Consider the following 23,842-nt stretch of genomic DNA (forward strand, 5'->3'; position numbering starts at 1 on the left):
CTGCGTGTCATTGTGTAACTAGTTGGCTACCCTAATGTTGTTAAGGTATATCCAAACTTAACTTTGTGCCTTTGGCTTCTGCATTCTGTACATACTTTAATGCGGAGGGTTTTTTACCTTTATGACATCATTAATTTCATCACGTGAGCTTATTGCGGAGTGACGCTTTATCCTCGCGAACAGTTCGCTAATCTGCTGCTGTTTCTTGAGTAATCATACAGGATTGGTGAGTTTGACTGCTTGAGTTACTGTACGCTATTGAAATACAGTGTGTACGCATAGTTGGCACTAACACAAGATCATTATAACTTTTATACGCTGTCTCATAAAGCCAGCCATGCCATCTTTTTTGTTACTTGATACTGCAAACGTATTACTCTCTTACTAGCTTGAAGAGGAACTCCTTTATTCAGATGATGTTGCTACGTAGCTAATTAATAATGCATGACATGTTGTGTTGTCAGAGAATGGTTTATAAAACTACTAGCATCTACTGAAAGTGAAAACTATGAAATTGTATTCATTTTTCCATTCAATATAATAATAGTTTCGTGTTTGGCACAGGCTCAAATATATAACTCCTTCTAGCTACACAGAAATACTTTGTACAACTTTGTGTAACCACCAAATCTTCCATCCGAATGATCCTCGACAATGCTAATGTATGACATGTTCGCAAAAGATTTTCTTGGCCAGGAATTGTATTGATTGGTCAACTGAGCACTTAACTTAATTTTTTGTCTTGTAATTGTTGTTGTTGCTGTTGTTGTTAGTCCTTTTTTTTTTTTACATGTACACACTCCTTGCCGTGCCCACAAGATCTCATTTTGCTTGGTCTGACTGTGGTCGCACGAGACTGAGGACTAATATGTATTGTATGTATCATCATATTACTAACGATGGTTCTCTCTCTAACACACACTACACTATTTAGCTTCTGTATAACTGTACTGACTACATGCATCAAGTAATTTTACAACTGCTTCATGCAGCCGTTTTACCTAGCTGCAGATGGTTCCCGTTATGAATTGTTAGCTATGACTGTTTATTATTTTATTACATACTCGAATGCTTTGCCATTGTACATCCTCCATGTTGTTTCCTTAATTCCCATACTGCATGTCGCTGTGGTGTTTCCTGCCACAGTATTCTCTAGCATGTAACCATATAGCTATAATGTTGTAGCCGTTAAATCACGGAATTCATGTCTGCCATAGTTGTACATAATAGCTACATGTGATATTCTGTTTGTAAATTATCTGCTTGCATCATGTACTGCACTTAACTGTCTTTTTTAATTCCCCCCTCAAAAAATAGACTTCCTCATAATTGAGGTGTGTTTTTTTTTGTCACCTTTATTACTGGGGTTTCACTGTACTTAAGAATGATTATATTGATATGTGGCTGAAGAAGTCATTATACCTTTAGATCATGCTTACTGGTATGAATTTTATGGTGTATAATATTCATAGTATTTAATATGTTATGTTGCTCCTTTGACAAACTAATATTTTTAATGAATCATAGTTTGGAATTTTATGGTCATATAGCGCTAGCTATGACAACATTATTTTCCTACGTGTGTGATGGTGTTGCAAGCAATATTCAGTAATCGTGTGACTGCCGTGTTGACAACACAGGATGTCTGTTTTGTTTTTTTAACCGGTATCCAGTCACATATCTACACATCAATGTGTAATGTAAATAGTTAACTTAAAATATTGTTATAATGTGCAAAAACTCAATCAATGTATTATTGATCAACGTAAGATTTGCCATTGTAAACTACAAGTTTTGTTTCTCTAGTTGCTGAACTATGTCGGACCTTAAGAGAGGAGAAGCACTAGTGATCTTCTTAGTTGTTGGTGCGGTGTTCTTTGCATTGGTTGCACTAGGAGCAGTACTCTATGAATTTATCAAACTACACAGCTCACGATTAAGCAAGATGAAAGCGTAAGTTATCGTATAGTTCTTATACGCTTGTGTTTGTGTTAATATTCGTGTTTTGGGAATACAAATATATGCAGTGTGTGCTGTGTTTTGTAATGCACGAGTCAACACTAACGGAGCCAATCACAGAAACAGTGTAATAATATTATTGAAGTTACAAAGTATAGGTTTTGCAGGAGATGTTCTCATGCATACAAATATATGTATTGTCTTTGGATTTTTTTTGTGTAATACCATATAGAGGGAAACTTTGGCAGGGCTAAACTTTGGCAAATAGCAAGCTAAATCGCATTTGGTGAAATAAACTTTGGCGAATTCAAGCGCAATCTGTAGCTATGAAGATGCTAATCTCAGGCGCTACGAGCAATTGATGGGTTAAACTTTGACAAATTTGTAGTGAATCGTCAAATTCACCAAAGTTTCCCCTGCCAAAGTTTCAGTAATTAGATAAGGAGTAGGGGTTCTACAGCCTATTCAATCCACTCCTACACACTTGATACGGTCACTATAACGAAGTGATCTTATTAGTGAGGTAATGAAGTACACCTGATAACTCTGTTTGGGATGGTCAATGAGGCAATTTTATTAAATGATTCATACGTACCTTAGCTGTGCTTGGGGCCTACTTGACACAGTCACTGCAAATAATGTGGTCTTATTAACAAGGTCATGAAGCACACTTCAAATCCTTAATTATAATTACTACCTACTTGACATGGTCACTGTAATAAAGTGGCATTGCGTAAAGGGGCTGGTAGTTTATTAGCTGGGTTTTTGGATGTTTATAGATAGTCTAATTGTGTCTCAGTCATTTTTATTCAATCAGAGTAAGTTAGGTAATCGGTAATCCAATATGAGTGTTCATTGTATTCACAATAATAGTTTATTAAAATTCTTTTGCAAAACTTCAGGGACAAAGTATGGCAGAAAAGGCGGATATCACTTTGCAGTCCTGATACTCTTCGAAGATTACGTCTTAAATTGGAAGGCCATAAGCCCCCAACCACTGTCTGCATCTCACCAGATCCAGAGACCAGTACTGATGATCAAGATGTTTTTATTAACAATGACACTGTTCCTTCCAGTAGTAGCACTGATGAAATGCAAGTTGTGTTGACACTGACCGATGCTGAAGTACATGCTGAGTCAGCAGATATATAATATATAATGATGCAGTCGTCTGTGATTGTGTAAATATATCAAGAGACAATGTAATTTCAAATCTAATTTGACATCCACTTGTACATTTTCCATGAATTGTTTGTTTGTACATAATTATCATATTCTGTACATTTTTATGAGCTACAACCACTCTAGTGTGGAACTTATAGGTTTGTTATATTTATGAGACTTAATATTATGCAAAGAACAGCATAGTATGTTTGTGTGTGTGTGTGTGTTCTATTGGAGTATTTAACAATGCATGTGCAAGCTTATAATGTTCTTCATTTTTGTATTTATATGTACAAGAGGGCATTCCACTATTAACTTTAAACAATCTCGGTAACCTAGCTAGCTGTTATCAGCTATGTTTCTTTTGGCTGTTATTAAAGTGCAGACCTGTATGGATCCCATTGGGACACATTTAGAAACTATGCTGTCATACATACAATGTGTGTCCAACTATATTTTGTCTCTGGAACGTGATACATTTCCATGCTCATGTTACCTGTGAGACCGAGAAAAAACATAATTGTGAGGTTCATACCTTGGGACCTACTCAAGTATGATCAGGTGGTCTTATTAATGAGGTCATGAAGTACACTTTAACTATGTTTGGGACCTACTTGATATGGTCACTATAATTTGGTCTAAAGAGGTGTCCGCTTAGTTCAATTCTTTACAAAACACATTTATAGCTTTTCAAAAGCATAAGGTAAGGTTAGTAGAAAACAACAGTTTACTACAAAAGTGTTCAGTGCATTATAAACTATACAGATCTCTTAACAAAAAGTTAAAAATGTCATTTCAATAAACATTTGATAAGACGGTGATCATGAACAATTAAGACGATGCAGCATCTTGATCTATGAAGGAAAATAAATCAAAACAATAAACAAGAGTAAAATAAGAACACAATGTATATTGTATTGAATATGTTAGCTAACAGTGCACCGTAGGGTGCACTTGTAACACAATGATTCAATATGGATAAAAAATACTATGTGAAATGTGTTGGATGTGTACAACTTTTGTCGGCTATCTGAGGCTTCCTATCAAAATGTCCAACTCTTAACAGGTCAAATATACACTTGTGTATAAACTATCTAAAATTTGTTGGGGAGGACAGTACACTAAGGTAACTATACCACACACACACACACACATTACTGTGATGTACCTGATAACGTTGCACCTTTTGGCATTGCACTAGCTTCTCTCAACACTTGTATCCACCTTTGACAAACACCACAATGAGATAGCATACAGCATTAGTAAATGGAAACTATATTTACAGTACTGTAAATGAATGAAAGACTGCACAAACTGAAAGTAGTGTTTTACCTAAAAATATGGTGTTTGGCATGGTTGTTCTATTAGAGTATGTGTGACTAAGTAATAGACTAGGTACAGTCTAACTTCTCTAATCCGATGCTCAACAAATTTTGCTGGATTAGTGAGGTTGTTGGTTATCAAGTCACCTCTCTAATCTGATGTTATATTTAGAATTATGTTGACAAATTACAGTAAGAAAGAGTGCATAGATAAATAAGCATTGCAGCTATTTTCTATTATTTGAGCTTAAACATTACATTCAAAGATGTGTTTAAGTCGGATTACATACAGAGGTTGAATACAATGTATTTCCAAGTCTAGGGCATTAAATTTTGTGTCAGATTACGGAGTTCAGAGTATACAGGTTGTTTGCAAACTGTTTGTATAGATAATGACAGCCGGAAATATAATTTGGCAGAAAAAAAGGACAGTTCACCACTTTTATACCTCCTAAGTTTTCTACTATATGGTATCCATCATGTGATATTCACCTGATCATTTCTTCAGATGTGTCGGCATAAAAATAGTAAGTTCTTTGGCCTGGCTTGGTGGCCATAAATGCACTGTAAAATAACAAGATATAGCAGGTGTTAAAAGGTATGTGTAATACGCAGGTCCATATGGCTAGCACAAAACACATATACACATACAGAAGGTATATTATCCTACAATCAAAATTATATATACTGTACGTATGTGTGTCATTGTGTAGTGCCCATCTCTGTGTGTGTGTTACACCAATAACCCCTGTACTATGATCTACATAAGTCAAAACTTCATTTTGAACTTCTACCTTGGCAATTCTTGTTATAATCATGTTATAATATAATCTTAATATTATCTATAATCATGTTATAATATAATCTTGTTATAATCATGTTATAATTATAATCACTTAATCACAGTAATTTGGCTATGTTGTTTGGTATTTAAAATTTGCTGTACCCATTGACCAGTACAGTGGCTTTTGGAGTGGCACTCCTTACAATAAGACCACCTCATTATAGACCATAATGAGGTCTCAGGTTATACAAGTACACTCACTTTGGCTTTCTAACTGCTGAACAGTCTTCAATGGTGTATCCAGGTAGCTCAATAACTCCCATTGCAGATACATCCTGTGCAAATACATCCATAAAGAATGAATACTATTACTAAACACAGCTAGGTATGTACAGTTACGAAAACATGATAAAAAACTTTTAACAACGGGGGAGCTATTTCTCTACAAGTGTTGACGAAAAAGTCACAAATTCAAGCAAAACTCTTCAGCAACAAACTAACCCCCCTAATGACAGGCCAGCATGGACATTATAAAGTACTAAGGACAACATACGTCCCTATATGCACACAACACTGGCTGAATAATAATAGTACAACAATTGGTGTATACGCATTAGCTTTGTTCGATACTCACAAAGGCAGTCTTGTAATAGTATAGCTTCTTCTCCTTCAATACCATCCATCTCTTTCTCCAGTTCTTAGGAGTAATCCCACTACCACCTATGTAACAATAACATCACTGCCAGTTGCTATGGTAACCTGACTGTACCTTGCTTAGTTAACCATCCTTCATGGTCAATATCTTTTATTTGAAAACATGGTTGCATCAGAGCTAAATGAATGTGAAAAATTTGTGTATTAACATGGCTTGACTACAGACAGTCAAAAAATTTGCTGAAAATTTTTGTGGTTGTAGGATGATACTTATGTTATCATAGGAACTTCACAGCTAAATATTTGTGGTTAAAGAAACTACACAACTTACAGCAAAACTATTACGTCAAACAGTACTGTAACAATAGTACAACATTACGGAGTACATTCATAGAACAAAATGTTTTTGAAATAACATGTAAAAATGGTTTTGCTCTAAAACACTAACATGATGTTGTATTACAACAACAAACATTTAATACAGTACAGTATGAAGTGTAGCTACAGAAATTTCAAATTTGAACTGCTTCCCACACAGCTGTGACCTCAGGCAATAAGGATGAGATGCATGAAAAGCACAGTACGTGGTGTTAGTATATAGGTTGTCTAGTATCCCATATGGGGTACTGGCTTGAACCAACCATATGTTAGACTGAGGTAGAGTACATAGGTTAGGGTTTGATTGTATGACCATGCTAACCACTTGTGATGTAATGAATAATACACATGTACACTATGTACATACCTGGGTCTGATTTTTTGTGTACTTTCTTTGGTGCACCATGAACTGGCTATGATGTAAAAATATTGATCCATATTATATTGTACACAGACATGGAAGCACATGTGTACACATCATACACACTCACACACGTGTGTACACACACACACACACACGTGTGTACACACACACACACACCTCTCCAGGGTCCACCATTGCTTGCTTTGATGCTACAATAAAATTACAAAAAAATATGCTTTTACAATCACATTATATACCCAGCATGGACAGTGAGAAACAGGTAGTATATACACACACACTTTACACAGCTATACTTACGTTCTTCAATATGTCCTGCAGATTCTACCTGCTGATATTTCATGTGCGTCGATACCTTTCAAATGAAAGAAAGAAATATCAAATGACTTCAATTCAATTACAGAATCCTTCTGTCTAGACTTGTACAATGACACACAACAAAACTTACTCACCATTGCTAAATCTGTCGCTACAAAAAGAAAAAAAAAGAATACATGTAACACAGAACATTTAATTAGTACACATTTAGTAAGGGTGTGTTGATACCTCCTATTGTAAGAGTACTGTTGGCACTGCATTTACTTTCAGTTCAGATAATCCTATATTTGACATGTGTTTCAAGGATTATGTTTACACAAAACTGGTACAATGAGGCCCGTTAAGATGGCCACTTAAGGTACCAAAAATTACTACCAGTAAGGTGCTACAATAGAAGCGATGACGCACACTAAATGTCTTGTCGCTACAGGCTTCATGTTTTGACAGCTACATAGACGTCACATCATGACAAGACATGCTTTGTTTTACATACTGCTAAGGCACACCTTACATGGACAATGCATATCAGCAATAGTTAATAACTCAAGTATGCGTGTCTATTTTATGAGTTATTTCCATCTCGTGGTACATATGTTTGTGTATAGGGTGTAGCTAGTATGTATATAGAAATATGAATTAATGTATCTCTGAATCCATAATAGAATACAATTATTACTCATTATATTCCTTAATACTACAAATATTGCACCAATAAAGGTGACAATGGACAGTTCCAATATTATTGTAAAATACAATGAGTGATCCACCTGACGGTGACTGACCAGGCACGTCTAGATCTAAGAATTCTCTACTGAAGAGAAGACAGGATCAGGGTGCAATTTTCCAATAAAGAAAAGGAGGCAAAAATAGCATACTATGATATATAATCTACCAACTTAATGACCTCAATCACACATTAATAGATGGCATTATACCTTTAAAAATTCATACTATTTTATACAAAAAAAGGGAGGGTACAAGGTAACCAAATACAAACACAGAGAGGACACTAGCTGGTTAAAAAATAACTGTAGTCTTCCAAGTCAGTGAGTTATAGAGCCAAGCCAAGATTCTGGCTTTGAGCAACAGGATGAAATCTGTGAAGAAAGAACAGACACCTAACTCAGGAAATTAAAAGTATCTTTGAAGGTATCCAATTAAAATTTGAGGAAAAGCTGAAAAGCACTCAAGTACTGGTATGCAAGAATCACCTTCATATTAGTATTACTGCATCTCTATAAATTTCCAGAGGACACACAAAATATGGATTATGCAGTAACTTGGCTGCTTATGAAAGGTATATACAACCTGGCATGGATTTGCTATCACTACAATAAAATGTATATTTTTGTGCATATGTGATGAGCTCTAAATGTGATATGCATAAAATGTACTTCAGTGGAGTATGTGATGTGTAGGAGAGGATAGCTCACATTTGCTATCTATTGGGGCAAATGTGAACTTACATCTCCTACACATCACTTACACCACAGGAGTGCATTCAATGTACTACAGCATATCACATACACACAAATACACTTTTTATTGTAGTGTACCTCACTGTAGGGACCTGTAAGACTGGCACAATCTTGACAAAAAATGATAATGGTAACTCAAGCCTCCAGCAACATGCACTAAATACTCTATCGTATAAGAGTAATCCTCAAAAAGAGCTTGTCAGCAACTTAATGTATATGGCTGATATAGTCCAGTGCAAGGGCACACCTTCTTATAGATACTTGATAGCACTAAACATACACGTAAGCACTTGCATGAAAGCAGTATTGCTTTTTTTTGCATAGGTAAACTTGTCCTGTCATGCAGCCACTATAAGTAGCTAGATACAATGTCTTTTTGCTATATACTGGAGTTTGTTAAATTATGAACAACATGGTCCAGTTCTACAAAGAATTCACTTCTAATCAGCGAATCAAATTTATACTGTTCATCTGCTTACAATAGCTTATACGTCTGACCACACAAAACTTTAGTTTATTTAAAGAGATACAAAGGTCAAAGAAATGTCCACCCTATTGTCAACAAGTATTGCATCAGCATGCAGAGATTAACTTCCTGGCTATATAGTCTCATAAATCATAGACCCTATCCACTAGGGCTTATCGATCAGAGATAATAAGTGCCCGCTGGAAAGGAGGCAGGCACTTATAATCTCTTTACAATCCTTTCCAGCGGGCGATTATAATTTCTAATCGATAAGCCCCTGCAGATATAGGGCCTGCGATGTACTGTACCAGACTACTAACTGTACATGCACACATGAACACATAGTTGCTACATGTAGTACAAATTACAGCATAGTGCATACATAAACCACATGCATCCCTTACAGGTCAGTGAACGAATTCTTCTCCGAAACATCTTGTGCTTCAATGCCAAAACCGTCTACTGTATATCCACAACAAATGGACAGCCTATTTATGCACCGAATACTTGCATATTTAGTGGTGTTTGCATATTGGGTGTAGACTATTATAGCCAAGCCCATGATATTTGTTATCACACATAAAAACTTAGAAATACACATGTGCCTATTATACACATGATAGCTTCATAAACTTACACATAGTTTAGTTGTACTTCTTAAAACTGTTGTGATCTAAAAACTTGGCACTATGTTCACACGGGAGACACTTACATACTACGCTTGTACTGCTGTAAACCAGCTGTACTTATTGAGAAACCTTTATAGTTTTAATCTTCAGGACACACAGAGACATAAATTACATTACTGCATAATTAACTCAATCAGTTAGGAATAATTTCAAATACATAACCATACAAGGCCACACGCCATATGTAGTCGGTGTAGTTGTAAGGCTATCTGAATGTAATTTACTACGCGTGCCATAGACGATCAAGGCAATTATAACCTTTGTATGGCTTCATTTTTGCAGCGTCATAGTGGACACCGAAAGTTTTCCGTAACAATGTAGTTTTCTGGTCCACACGCTATGTAACTTTGTACTACATTGTTTGCTGCGAAACATACAACGAGGTAACTTACCCAACGGTGTTTGAATCCTGCGAGGAATCTTCTTGAGTCAGACACGTCCCTTTACGTAATATATATTCTAAAACTTTGGTTCAGCGCGTCTTCAGTGACCTTAAGAAGTAGCCAGCACTATGTGAGAAGAGCCGTGCACACTAAACGTTCGACTGTTGTGTAAGAAAACATCGTATCTTGACCACGTGATTTCAACCAGTAATGCACCTATCAATGTTTTGCTCACTTCTATGAGCACGGGCAGAAGTGGGGGCTAGGTGGGGATTAGTGGGGGAATTGACCTCAAACCGTGCCCCAGGTGGTGGGGTATTTGATGCTACGAGGGCACGTAGCCGGGTGTTTCGTGGTCTTTTACTGGGGGATTCGACAACAAAAGTAGCCCCAGGTAGTGGGGATAAGAATTTTTAAGTGTTCAAATCCCCACCTATCCCCGTGCTCATAGTAGTGGGGTAAAACATTGATACGCGCATAAGCTCTGAGCAGAGGCAGAGCTCTACCCTTAGTTTGGTGGCGCCCGTCATTTGCAATGCAAAGGGGGCGGGCGCTACTCCTGTTCAGTGTTTGTAAAAAATCTATTTGCCTAATTCTTTCTCAACTTGTTTAATCAAATTTTCATGTAGCTATTGTATGCAGATCACGTAACAAATTCACAACAATAAAGTGTAGACTATGGATGATTGGCTATTGGTAAATATAAAATCTCACAAAAATCAATGGTTAGGCCGCTCCAAATAAATTCACTGCACTAAAAAGCCATCTTGTAAGGTCAGCTCATGTGTCAGCATTCCACTATTTTCTGGACTCAGGTATATCATACAGGCAGGTAGTTCATTTCCATTATAAGTTTGGCAGCTTTTCAAGCCATTGTTTGTCTGGCACAACCATAAAAGGCTGTATAAAGCATGAAATAACACAAGTGTGAATTTGTGCCAACTTAAAATAGCACTGGCCTTAGCTTCTACTTCCAAACTACAACCACTGCATGGTAAACTGTACTGCATGCATATAATACATTGAGGGACACAATCACAGTGATTTAGTAGGTCATACAATTTTTATATATAGTACAGCATGGAACACAAAACAACAAAAAAAGAGCCCCTCAAAATATTATACGCACACAGTACTGCAGTGTTAGATCTATCTAGTGTCATAAACCACAATACATATCCTAGAAATAATAATTATGCCGAACCGTTCGTCTGAATAGCAAGTATATTCAATAGAATGATAACGATTGAACAGTAGATATTACAAAAAGAATTCATATATATGTCAATTCAAAATTTATATAGCAAAGATCAAGATGCATTAATAGAATGTGATAAATACAATATATACACACAATAGATCTAACACTGCAAAGACTGTGACGCATGACAAGTGCCTGTCGTCCACGAAGGTTATTGTTTTGCATGACGTTTTGTGAATTTCGCTACAGGAAAGTCAGACAAGAAAAGTTAGTAACGAGCCCCTTCCACACACTACGCACTAAACTTAGATATGAGTATTTAAAAGGGTAGTATACAATTACAGTCAGTGTACTGCATGTCCACACTAAGTTAAAACACCAATAATAACTCAACTGTGTCATTAGATTTTCACACTTTCACTGGTTACTGAGAACCTGTCCCTTAGGCTGATAAATTGAGCGCTATTTAACAGGGCTTAGTGATTATCACAGCTACAGCCCTAGTTAGGGTATGCCACTATCCAAAAACAACATACTTGATAACCCAATTGTCAATTACGTTGTAAAGTTAATGTAATAAATGATCTTTGATTTGACATACGCCACTCTATACAACACAGTAGTTTTAGGGCCATAGACCTAAGGCTGTACAACCCACAAGCAGCCATGTTATAACCATACCCATGTACACAATATGTAAGTCAGTTACATACTAAAGCAGAATCTTGTGGCTCAAGAAGACAAATATTTCACAAGCTGTAACAAGACACATGTATCTCTTGCTCAGCACACAATTTTTTACAGACTAGACCAGCAATTTTAGAGTATATAGAGAAGACCTGTACACTAGACATACTGGTATAATGAAAGAACATTCATGAGCCCTAAAGTCAGCTAAGTGATATTATTATAATTATTATTATGAATATTATAGTAACAATTGTTGTTATATCACAATGGTATTCATGCTAAAGTACCACCAGAAATTATCAAATTAACATTTAATCCATACTACAGAAATACAGTAACAGGCACTAAGGCAGGTTTTCACCAGTTTCTAGTTTTTGAGTATATGTGGATGGCTGAATGCAAAAAATGTCTTGTCACTCTTGCCACTGTTTTTTTTTTTGTATTGTGAGCTGATCAAAAACTAGTTTTGGTGCATGTAGTGACGGAGTACCACTTGGAATAGAATGACTGTTACTAAGGGCATGGGTCACTTCTGCTGAGAGAAAAACACTAAAAAATCAGGGTTTTTTCCCTGTGAAACTGCAGTAACTGCAGTTTTATATCTTGTTTGAACATTTTATTCTTTATCCGTAAAGGAAAATGGTTTAGAAATGTAATGGAAATCCCACCTATTAGAAAGGCCATATCTCTAAAAGGTGAGCTTTAAATTCTCCAAGTGGGAAGTTTATCTACTTGTCTACTGAGGTCAAGAAGTTTTGGCTTGAAGGTGACTGCCTTAGACAGGTCACTTTCATTGGTTACTGAGGACCAGGACATTACCCTCATCACAGGACTACATACCATGCATCCGCTACAAACAGTACCGTGTAAACAAATATTTCTAACACAGTAACATTTTGGACTGCGTTTGGTCTATTTTGGAAAATCCAATCACACAGATAAACACATACATAAATGCAAACAGAGCCATTCAATAATATGTGCAGACTGCAGACCAGTAACAGATACAACTCTATCTGTGCACACTCAACAAAAAGAACAGTGGAAGAAAATACTCTCAATTAGAACATACACAAAAGTTTCTAAGATGTACTCAGTGACCTCATTATAGTGACCGTGTCAAGTAGGTCCCAAACATAGCTAAGGTGTACTTCATGACTTCATTAACAAGACCACCCCATCATAGTGACCATGTCAAGTAGGTCCCAAACAAAGAGCTTCATGACCTCATTAATAAGACCACCTCATATAGCACGTTAATAAAAGTGTGATTTTATTGTGGAATAAAAGTGTGATTTTATTGTGGAAAGAAGTTACATTATTGTTTATTCAATTTACTGTATCCAAGGTACCTAACAGACAAACAACATTCTACTTCCTACTTGGCTTAATATCACACCATGTCGGCAATGTACTGCTCAACACCTTTACAAGTCTGCCACAAGAGACTAAATAAACAAGCAAGTACAACAAGAGACAAAACTAGCGGTGTGCCTTTAACTCTGCTTCCACCTAGCTACTTACAAAACAAAGCAACGTACACTTGTGAACTAATTCTAACAGTAAATGATCCCGCGAGATTCAGTAAGCCATTGAGAATTTCTCTTAAACTTAATGAACAAGATGCTCCACTGTGCTTTGTTTAAAGTTATGTACAACTACTACCACACAAGTGAGGGGATTGAATACTTATAATGCTAGCAACTTATCCATTGATTTGTAGTTCATAAATATTTTTTTATTGCGGAAAGTAGTTTCCACAAATATAGGTCGAACAAATTCCATGCCGTTAAGTGGCTCTGCTAGTGAGGACTGAACAGAATCAACTGGATTAATGCAGTCAAAAGTAAGTGAAAAGGGGTCCCCCCTCCAAAATATTTGCCTTATATGGTGTATATACTACTACACAGCAAAACATACTTCCTAGCAAGCCCACTCCTGATTGCTTCGATTTTTGCATCGGCTTTTTCTACATGAAGACACAAATAAACACAATACTTAATTAATTATATCAAGAGTTCATAATAAAGAGAGGGATGAACTCTTGATTATATACAAACTACGTGCATTAAAACAGATTTTGCCCTTTGAAATATTTACTGCAGCTACAGTAATCTGTTAGTATGTAAATAGATCATGGTACAGTACCATAGACTATGTAGTTCTGTACCTGTGTTTCAAGTACTCATTAAAAAATACTTTAGCCTTGAAACCGCATGTGCATGTACTACATAATTTGAGTGGAAAATTTTGTGCTATTAAATTTGCAGATCAACTCTAAGTAATGTATTGTCTCGAATTACGGCCTGGGCGTTTATTTCTTTCAAGCAACTTTTACCTGACAAAAATAAACCCTCAGCTGGCCCACCATAAAACCGACATAATTTATGTCCCTTGACAGTATGCAGGACCTGTCTTAGTGACGACCTCTTAGTGGTGATGTAATCGTGTGACCAGCTACGACAAGCTTGATCGTATTTACATGTTAAACTAATACTGTAGTTCCCACAATCAATGTGAATGTTATACACACATATTTAATTACCTTGTTTCTAAGGCTGCCACGTGAAATCTTCTCAGATTCTGCAATCATACAGTATAGTAAATTATGTGTGTGTTGTGTGTGTTGTGTGTGTGTGTGTGTGTGTGTGTGTGTGTGTGTGTGTGTGTGTGTGTGTGTGTGTGTGTGTGTGTGTGTGTGTGTGTGTGTGTGTGTGTGTGTGTGTGTGTGTGTGTGTGTGTGTGTGTGTGTAGGCAAGATAAAACATGCTCATTGTGATTCCCTATCTCTTTATATAACAGACCCAATGGAACTACAATGTTTGGTTGCCATATACAGTATGTATAGAGGTTTCTTTTTTTAGAGGCAAAAATGAGCTGGGACCACAATATCTTGTCCTTATTACAGAGGTGTCCTATAAGAAGAGGTTCCACCATCAACACATGTCATTACATTAGGTATGTGTACATATGTACACCCTGTACATGTGTGTATGTTGAGATTTACACTTACAGCTATACCCACAGATGTACGTACACACACAACACACACACAACACTGTCACACACAACGTACCTGGCCCTAACGATGGTTCACCCTACACAAAATATCAACACGGTTAACAGTGTACATATCAAAATAAGATACACTAATGTGCTGTGTGGTGAAGAAAAGGTTGTCTGTAATACTGATTGAGGAAGGCTATTTTCTTTATAGGGAAAACCCAACTACATGAACAGCAATGACTGCTCAATTAAAGAATTTTTACTGCAATTATAGTAGATAAAAAGATGTACTGATACACCACTGTATGTCTACTCTATAGTCACATTTCCAGACTTTATTAAACAAATGACTCTACAAAGTGGGTTACTTTGTACTCTGTCATCATAAATCTGTCAATATAAATACAATACTACTGTATGCAAGGTCAGGTACTATATGGTATGCATTTCAAGAAACCAGGCACACCACAAGCATGTGTGCATGTTGCTAACTGTGGTGCACATGGCAAATATACTGTAGATGAACAGTACATGTATATAGTACTTTAATACTACTGTAAATCTTTCTAATAACACTTTGAGATCAAGACTTTATAAAGAGCAAAGTTGTACTACTAGACACAAAGATGCATGTAGTTTTCCCTGTTGGGACCAAAAGCAACCCCTATTACAGAGATATCTTTAATTTAGAGATGTCCTCTTTAAAAAGATGTTGTTACATGACTGTACACACAACCACGTACGTCAATACTAGCACCAGCAGTGATAGGGATACGATGAACTACTCCACCAACTATCTGTGTCTTGTAACTGATACTACAAGGCGGAGGAAATGTATAAATATATTATGTGCACACATACTGTATGTAAGTACTTAAGTACAATGGAAGTTCTTCTAGTAAAACACATACAACATTCACAATGAGTTTTTACCTGGGCATTTTCTGTTTATGAGAAGGTTTCTACAAAAGAAACATATATAGGTATCAATGGTAACTATACATGCACACTTTCACACGGTACATGTGTATACAAACATTTGCAAACTGAAACACAAGGCCTTCCCGCCATTTCAAAAAGTGAAGCTCATACAATACATCAACTAATACACACAACTTTGTACCTTTTCTTCACTCAGGTCCTTAGCAACAGGTTCAATCTCAGGAGGTTCAACATAGTCATGCTCCATATCCACATCACTTAGCTGTTGTCTCTTGTCAGCACTGTCACTCCAGTCCGACATGTTTTCGGTTGACACAGTAGCTGACTGTACCATTCCACTATCAGGTGTAGCCTTACCGCTATCAGTCTCTGAATTAAGAATAAATTCCTCGTATGATTCTTTTGGTGGTGGTGGAATAAAGAAATTCTTTGGTAGTCCTTTCATAATCTTTGTGTGCGTCGATCTTTCTCCATCTGTACTCAGACTGCTGGTGTCAGATAATGGTGAGTTCACTGTTCTGTTGTTTTGTCCGTTTTGGTTCTCAGTGGGGTCATGAATAGTTAGTGGGTTAATGTAGTCTTCTGGTTGTGTTGTTGAATGTTCGGAAGTCGTTACACTACCATTGGATAATCTGGGTGGTGGTTCTGTGTTATTTTCTTTTAAGACATTGTTTGTATCAGTTCCAGGCTTGAGTACGAGACATACTTGAAACTCACTAGACTTCAGGCACTCAATAACATGAGACATTTCCCAACCAATCTGCATAAAAATGGTGCCTAAACACATGTACTACTACAATATGTTATGACTCATGTTTATGCCAAAAACTACCCAGCTGAAAAACAAGCAAATCATACGGTTGATATTAACTTCAATAGAAACGGTCAATCAAAACATGACGGCGGGTGGTGTTAACGACACAATGAATTTTAAAATGATAAGAGCTCTAGTGAACTGACAGCGCCACTGACCCTGACCCTAGCTTTCCTAAAGACAGTTACACCTAGCTGGGTACATGTTCATTTTAAGCAATGTACAGTGTGTACTGTACATGTACACATATTTTACTATACAAAAGGTAACATACTACATTCTGTTCATTGACTTGTATCACTTCATCTCCAATGTGGATTTTACCATTTACATCAGCCGGACTCTAAAACAATTATGGAACACACACACTGTTAATTATGACAGCAAACACATACACATACCCTGTACAAAACCAATAGGATAATTTATAGATTATCATTTGAAATTGCAGCTAATGTATTGGTATGTATAGTAAACCACTTTTGAGAGGAAAACTTTTATAATTCAAGAACAATTCAAATACACAGGGACTGGCAGTTTTATCACACAACGTTAACCACCATGTATTACTACAGCACACATGTATCACAGACAGTAACTCACTCCTGGTTGAATATTAGTGATTAACAACAAACCATGTCCAGTCTTCTCCATTGATATTCCCTATGATGGTTATAACATGGTAACGACTACAACTCAACGCATCTGTTTCAGGTAAATCATGGACTAAACACCCATTCAGCCACTAGTATTATAGCATGCATCAGCTGTTGACAGTGTGTATTGACAACTAATGGCTGACTATGTCATATTCACAATTACACATACTGTATATGTAGAGCTCCACAAAAGGTGAAAACGTTTCAGTAACACAGTCAATAACAGGGAAACTTGTGAATAGTTGCACAAGAGTATAGTGAAAGTTACTCCTATAGTAGAGTTTCATGATGTGATGTCTACATCACTTTATAACGACAAATTAGGGAATTAATTTAGACAGGTGACCTTATTATACTCTACTGCATCATAGACCTCACATATGTACGTATGTACGTACACACATGCCATTTCAACAACACACACATCATGGTGAAAGATGAGTGGAAAAATCATTAGCATTTCACAGGTATAACTGAACACCAACATAGTGACATACAGCTAAGAATGTGAGTCAGCTTTCTGTAGAAGGCTGTTTAAACAGCTGAATAAGAAATGATTTAGTCAGATGTCACACTGAACTCAGACACATGAGAGGACACACATGATGACAAGTTTAATTACCAGTCCATAAGTATCATCAGGGATGAGAACTATTTTATTGAGCTCCAGAGGTTGACAGTCACCAAGGACATCTGGTGATATCAATACTGAGGTAGCCTTGACTATCGTCATCACCTGAATAATATGAGTGACCATTAGTGTGTGTGTGTGTGTGTGTGTGTGTGTGTGTGTGTGTGTGTGTGTGTGTGTGTGTGTGTGTGTGTGTGTGTGTGTGTGTGTGTGTGTGTGTGTGTGTGTGTGTGTGTGTGTGTGTGTGTGTGTGTGTGTGTGTGTGTGTGTGCCTGTGTGTAACTGAGGATTCTTCAACCAGAGCATCATCCACTGGATGGCTCTCTTCCAAGGTGTGCATACATGTGTAATGTATTGTGAGGAATGTAGTGTGTGTGTTGTGTAGTATAGCATGTACTTGTGCATCTTTGTTCCATGGCAGTTATACATACCATTTGTGTCAATTGCTTTGCATCATACTCAGCTGCCTATTAAAACATGTATGATTGTTAACTGTACTGTCCCATATTACCAGTAACTCTACCTCACTAAGAGCTGCTGTTATCTGTAACGAATTCATTAAAATCATTTTTCGGAAACTATCATAATCTTCAATAATTGGAGTAGGATTTCTGCAAGCAAAAATACACAGTCATATGATTGTGCAACACAAGCACAGGAAGTGTATATAAAGAACAAAGTATTTTATTTCAGTATCAGCCAAAATACTGTTTAAGAATTCACCATTTATGAAAGTCGGGAGATTACTGAAGACTGTCAGTGCCTTTTCATACGTATGGGAAAGCATTTGTATTAAATAGCACAAAGCCACACAAGAGCTATGTGCTTTGCAAGATGGCCTTTTAAGGCTATTTTTCTGCCTGTTACAATTGTATACATGAGCTGCACCAAAAATAGCAGTTGGCTGGTAAAGGTAATAGGGTAGTGGAAAGCTCAGTGATCTGATCAACAGTTGTTCCAGCAGTGTGACAAAACAATAATACATGTACAACGACATTTTACTAGAAAATGGTATTCATAAAATCCTTTGATCTTTTAGAGACAACGAGGTTTCTAAGAGACCTCTAGAGAGATTCTCTAAAACTACAACTTAGTAAACAGAAATCAAGTCTCTTTTTTAGTGCATGTACAGGGTACTTTCATCCATCTTGAAGACCTGTACAGAGAGTTGGGCTAACTATTCTAATAAAACATTCATTCTAATATGTTCATAAGTAACTGGAAACTGATAGTAGAATTTGAAAATATATAGCAATACTCCAGTCAGGTTTCTTTACTAAACAACACTAAATTATATCATAAACAACTATTGATATTTTTATATTTTGCGATAAGTGAAACCTGTGTATTACTTATGTAGACCTTGGGACCCCCCAAAGCCTGTATCCTAGTCAGTTAACATGCTAACAGAGGGTCCAAAATTACGCAGGTGTCCCATTTTTCAATTGTCCACATTAACAGGTTCCAGTGTAATACTAACCTATCAAGAGAAGAGATGAGAGCCTTAGCAGCTGACATCATGGCTGCTGATGTCTCCAAATGAACAGTATTCACTGTACAGTCACCATCTGACAGGTGTCTTAGCAACTGAGATGACTTCTTTGATAAAACTGCACCCAACGTAACAAATGACAGTTTGTTCAAACTAGCATCCTATAAATATTGAAAATAACATAATACATGTACACTATGAACACATGTACAGGCATCATTCATGAGGCCAACAAGTGGCCGACTATATGATTTATAGTCACAAATTTTTCGTACACTGGTGACCACATCTGACAGGTGTCTGACCACATTAGCCAGTCACCATTTCTAATTTTTGTCTTTATTAGGCAGTGGGTTACTACGTAAGTTGTATACTTGGGGATTTAAAATTGATACAGTAGGTAACCTGCTAACAGCAAGTCACACTCTAAAATTTACAGTGCGTTGTGTGTGTGTGCGTGTGTACGCATACGCGTGCATGAGTGTATTCACAATACTGTAGTTTACCAGCAAACAAAATAAAATCTCTACAGCAGAAATTGTAATTTTAAAGATGACCTGACGTTGTGTGCTTCTATAACAACCAGGTAACTAACTTGTTAGGAATTTAATTAACAATTGATCTGTTTACTAATCATCAATTTCCTTATTTAATATTATGTGATCATTTATGTAATTTGGTGAATCTGGAATCTCCACTAGAAGGTAAACACACAAACACTTTTCTCATGATAAGCTGACTTGCTATTGTTTTCTTACACAAACTACACATCAGTATGGAACATTTCTGTGACTATGCTTGTTATGTACACAGCATACAAGTCCAGTATTTGTATAGCATGCAGTAAAGTCCTACAAAATACTTTCAGAGATATGATACACCCCACTTCAAGTAGCACAGCAACAAATATGTCATACAAGTTAGGTTATACTTCTGTGATATTATTCATTTTTCTTTTATTTAATTGAAATCATTTAGACATATGGGTCTGGACATTGATGATGTATGCAGACACTCAAAATGGTTTGGGAACCAGGAGAGCATATACCCACAGCCGGAAAATATAAGGCCGTACTGTAAGTTTACAAGTTACAAAATTAACAACACACACACACACACACAAACACACACACACCACACACACACAGAGTCATGCACTACAATCAATAAGGTTGATCTGAAGTCTTAAGGGCATTCAATGGACACAATTATTACCACTACAAATTGGTCACTCTATAAACTGTGTAAAATGTAACTTAATACATCACCAGTTACTGTTTAATTGTTCAATAGTAAGGAGTAACACAGTACGTGCAATAAGTGTAGTTTTCCTTTTCTTCTAAACACAAAACACACATTACAGAGACTGTATTTTTGGTCCCATATAAGACCTAATAAGGTAACTTGTCTTGGTTACATTTTGGCCATACACTGTTAGAAAGGTGGCTGTATTAGACAAGTGATGCATGGCCTCTTTACAGAAGACAGTTAGGCTCTTCTAGTTAATAGTAATGATAGAACATGTGGCAACAAACACCATTGTCCATATGTCTTTAATTAACCTGATCATCAGGTCATGTAGTAAAGTAGTAGACAGTCTACACATACTGTACACATGCCTGAGACAAATGTTGTACTAAGTAAATACATGACTAGTAACTTGATACATATATTGTATGCTGTACATAAGGCAACATGTACATGAGGTACACTGTGTAACAAGACACTTACCAGTCTTGATAACAACTCTACAGCTTCAAGGAACAATTCCTGGTGACCAACCTGTGTTACCTGAAGGATTTGTACATGTGTAAATGTGTGTACATTAGTGAACTGGGATAAAGTGACACCTCTTTCATAAGACCACCTCATTATAGTGACCATATCAAGAGGTCCCAAACATAGCTAAGGTGCACTTCACAACCCCAAGACCACCTCAATATTTTTGGTCCCAAAATTACCTGTCAATGAGGGTTCACTCTATAGACACTTGTGGTTCAATTCATCGTATTTATGTACCTTTAAATATTCCAATTTCTGACGGTTCAACTTTAACAGATCTTCACCACAAATACAGTGTGCAAGAAACTGAGAGACATGTTCTGATACAGCATCACCAAGACCTGATGAACAGCAACACATGAGACATGCAGGGAACTACAGATAAGTGTGTGCTGGACCACACATGGATTACATTTCTAGTAACAATTTAACAACAGTTACACATACAGATTGTAATGGTTGTTGTATAGGACATAGACCACCAGAGGGAAACTTTAGGCAATCCCCACCCAGTCTTTCACCGACATATTACTAAGCCTGTCCAGTCCCTTGGTATCAACCTCATACTTCTGTGCTGCACCTCCCTTGGTGCTATCCTTAGCATATTTTGTACACATTAAATTAAAAAAGAGGATGTTTTAATTTCATTTCACATTTGGCATAGTACTGTACATAATGTTAGAAGTTATGCATCTATTTGAGGCCAAGCATTCTCTTGAGACCTGAAGTATATTTCTATTATCATGCTGGCAACTAAATGGGAGTGTGCATTGGGTATGTGACCAGTTGTACTTCAAGGCAATGCAAAAACCAGCCAAAATACTGGCTGGCCAATCAGAACACTACTGTTTAAATACAACAACTACATAACCCAATTCCTCTCCATAATTTCAGTATATGTCTATATAGCAAATTGTAACTTGCACCACAGAAGCTTGTCTACCTTCTCTATGGTAACACAAGTAGGAAAACACTCACTACCAGCAAATTAGTGGTAATGGATTGTATAGTTGTTTTACTCTAAATGTCACTGGCACCAATGAGGCATGACCTAGCAAAAGCAGTCTAACACACACAATTATACAACTCCTCAATTCTGATTGGTCAGCTAGTATTTTGAATGGGTAGCACTTCTGGTCCACCAGATGGTGTTTGCTGAATTAGCACAGCACCAGCTGACCGTGAGATCTTTGATGTGGCTAATATATATCTTGTTAAAGTGAAGCATTTTGATTTCAAACATTCAGCTAAACTCTGGGACCATAGACTGGGATTAAGGAACACTTTTATACTGAACACTGACGTACACAGCTGTATACACTAACAAGTAAATCATACGTTAATACAGTTCATTAGTGATAACAATAACTAATACACTAAATACAGGAAGGTAATTCATGAACTGAAATAAATATTGAGTAACTAAAATTGTTGAGACTGAAAATGAGGCTGAAATAGTACAAGGACAAATGTATACATAACGTAATAATCACTCACAATGAGTTGAGAGAGTATACAAACCGAAACAACTGAAAACAATCCTGTATACGTACCATCAAAATTTCCTGTATTCTAAACACATCGGGTCCACCTATTGGCCTGATTGCAGGTGTCTAAATGTATGTGTGTACGCCGACACAAAAATTGATGTCTTACTCAATGGGCCACTATTATGATTCATTGGGCTCAGGTTCCACACTTAGCCTACAACTTATCACAAATGTCTTGGAAAGATTAGCAAACTATCTCTTACTAATCAACCTACTGAACCAGCAGTGACAGTAATGTTTTATGGTTTTAAACCTTGCAAAACACGACATTAAACCACGAGTTCATGATATCCCTAGTAATAAACTTGCTGATAACGAGTAGTTAACCACGCAAACATCACGTAGACTCGCTACAAGTGTTACAAGGTGAGAGTGTGCGTGTATGTTCGTACCAGCCATCCAACAAGCCACATCCTCTTCGTTCCACTCGGCAATCTGTTTGAATTCATAGCCGCCCGAGTCATCCATGTTAAGGAGCGTCGCCCATAAAGATTTTGAAAACAAACGTCCGTGGGTGTGAGCCGGTTTACTGATCTCGTGCGATGCATCACGTGCGCATTAAGTTCTGTTATAAAATTCCTTTCTCGGCAAGCCACGCCCATACGGTAATAGAACTCTACACAGGATATGACTTCTAGTTATAATTCTGAGGGTAGACGTTTCTGAAGGGAGTTGCTAAACTAGGACGAGTGGCCTACGAACGAATGATATGTGCTGCCAAAATATTATTAGAGATCGAGTTAGAGATGCACGTGATTGTCAAAGAAGCAGGAGAGGTGGAAATGTGTGGAATCGCTTATGAGGAATGTCGTTAAAACCTCTTACAATATAGGGCAGAAAAAGCTATGGTCATCTCCTGCAAGGTCTAGAACGGATTGAATGGCAATGCCGAGTCAATAGAATTAGGTTGCAGCACATATTGCTGTCAGACCTTCAGTGCTGGCCACTGTAAAGCTTTAATAATAATAATAATAATAATAATTACTGACTGCTCTATTAGAGTAGCTATCTCGATTGTTTAAATTTTGTGGTTACCTGTTTGAGAAGATTGTGGGCAGGATGCCTGTGTCCGACTACCTTAATAAGGTTACATTAAAC

At 36.9% G+C, this 23,842-nt stretch overlaps 2 protein-coding genes across 3 annotated transcripts; one reads left to right on the forward strand and one right to left on the reverse strand.

Annotated features, from left to right (window-relative positions):
- The first annotated feature begins 125 nt into the window (after positions 1-125).
- LOC136258956 (uncharacterized) lies at positions 126-3,251 on the forward strand. Of its 2 annotated transcripts, none has more exons than XM_066052349.1 (3): positions 126-226; positions 1,807-1,953; positions 2,862-3,251. In XM_066052349.1, exons 2-3 carry the CDS (start codon positions 1,817-1,819, stop codon positions 3,109-3,111), a joined length of 387 nt encoding a protein of 128 aa, XP_065908421.1. In that variant the 5' UTR covers positions 126-226; positions 1,807-1,816; the 3' UTR covers positions 3,112-3,251. The 2 variants fall into 2 exon arrangements, with proteins under 2 accessions (XP_065908421.1, XP_065908420.1); XM_066052348.1 differs by having other exon boundaries at positions 127-250.
- A 530-nt stretch (positions 3,252-3,781) lies between these two features.
- LOC136258957 (connector enhancer of kinase suppressor of ras 2-like) lies at positions 3,782-23,286 on the reverse strand. Its single transcript, XM_066052351.1, has 25 exons — positions 23,137-23,286; positions 21,432-21,535; positions 21,144-21,203; positions 19,401-19,573; positions 18,444-18,531; positions 18,352-18,387; positions 17,912-18,025; positions 17,234-17,293; positions 16,905-16,973; positions 15,998-16,576; positions 15,808-15,836; positions 15,618-15,690; positions 14,945-14,966; positions 14,414-14,451; positions 13,789-13,837; positions 7,096-7,112; positions 6,944-6,998; positions 6,803-6,834; positions 6,629-6,674; positions 5,999-6,061; positions 5,864-5,949; positions 5,491-5,564; positions 4,938-5,009; positions 4,292-4,347; positions 3,782-3,977 (listed from the first exon to the last, which is right to left on the reverse strand). The coding sequence occupies exons 1-25, from the start codon at positions 23,210-23,212 to the stop codon at positions 3,955-3,957; spliced, it is 2,094 nt and encodes a 697-aa protein (XP_065908423.1). The 5' UTR covers positions 23,213-23,286; the 3' UTR covers positions 3,782-3,954.
- Positions 23,287-23,842: the final 556 nt, after the last annotated feature.

This window comes from Dysidea avara, chromosome 6, assembly GCF_963678975.1.
Source record: "Dysidea avara chromosome 6, odDysAvar1.4, whole genome shotgun sequence".
NCBI classification, from domain to species: domain Eukaryota; kingdom Metazoa; phylum Porifera; class Demospongiae; order Dictyoceratida; family Dysideidae; genus Dysidea; species Dysidea avara.

Excerpts from the sequence above, each read along its gene's own strand:
- LOC136258956 (XM_066052349.1), top strand. The coding sequence starts at position 1,817 with ATGTCGGACCTTAAGAGAGGAGAAGCACTAGTGATCTTCTTAGTTGTT. Across the intron at positions 1,954-2,861 it reads CGATTAAGCAAGATGAAAGC|GGACAAAGTATGGCAGAAAA; the intron begins GTAAGTTATCGT and ends GCAAAACTTCAG.
- LOC136258957 (XM_066052351.1), bottom strand. The coding sequence starts at position 23,212 with ATGGATGACTCGGGCGGCTATGAATTCAAACAGATTGCCGAGTGGAAC. Across the intron at positions 19,574-21,143 it reads TAGAGTTGTTATCAAGACTG|GATGCTAGTTTGAACAAACT; the intron begins GTAAGTGTCTTG and ends CAATATTTATAG. Across the intron at positions 17,294-17,911 it reads CTGATGATACTTATGGACTG|GGAATATCAATGGAGAAGAC; the intron begins GTAATTAAACTT and ends TAACCATCATAG.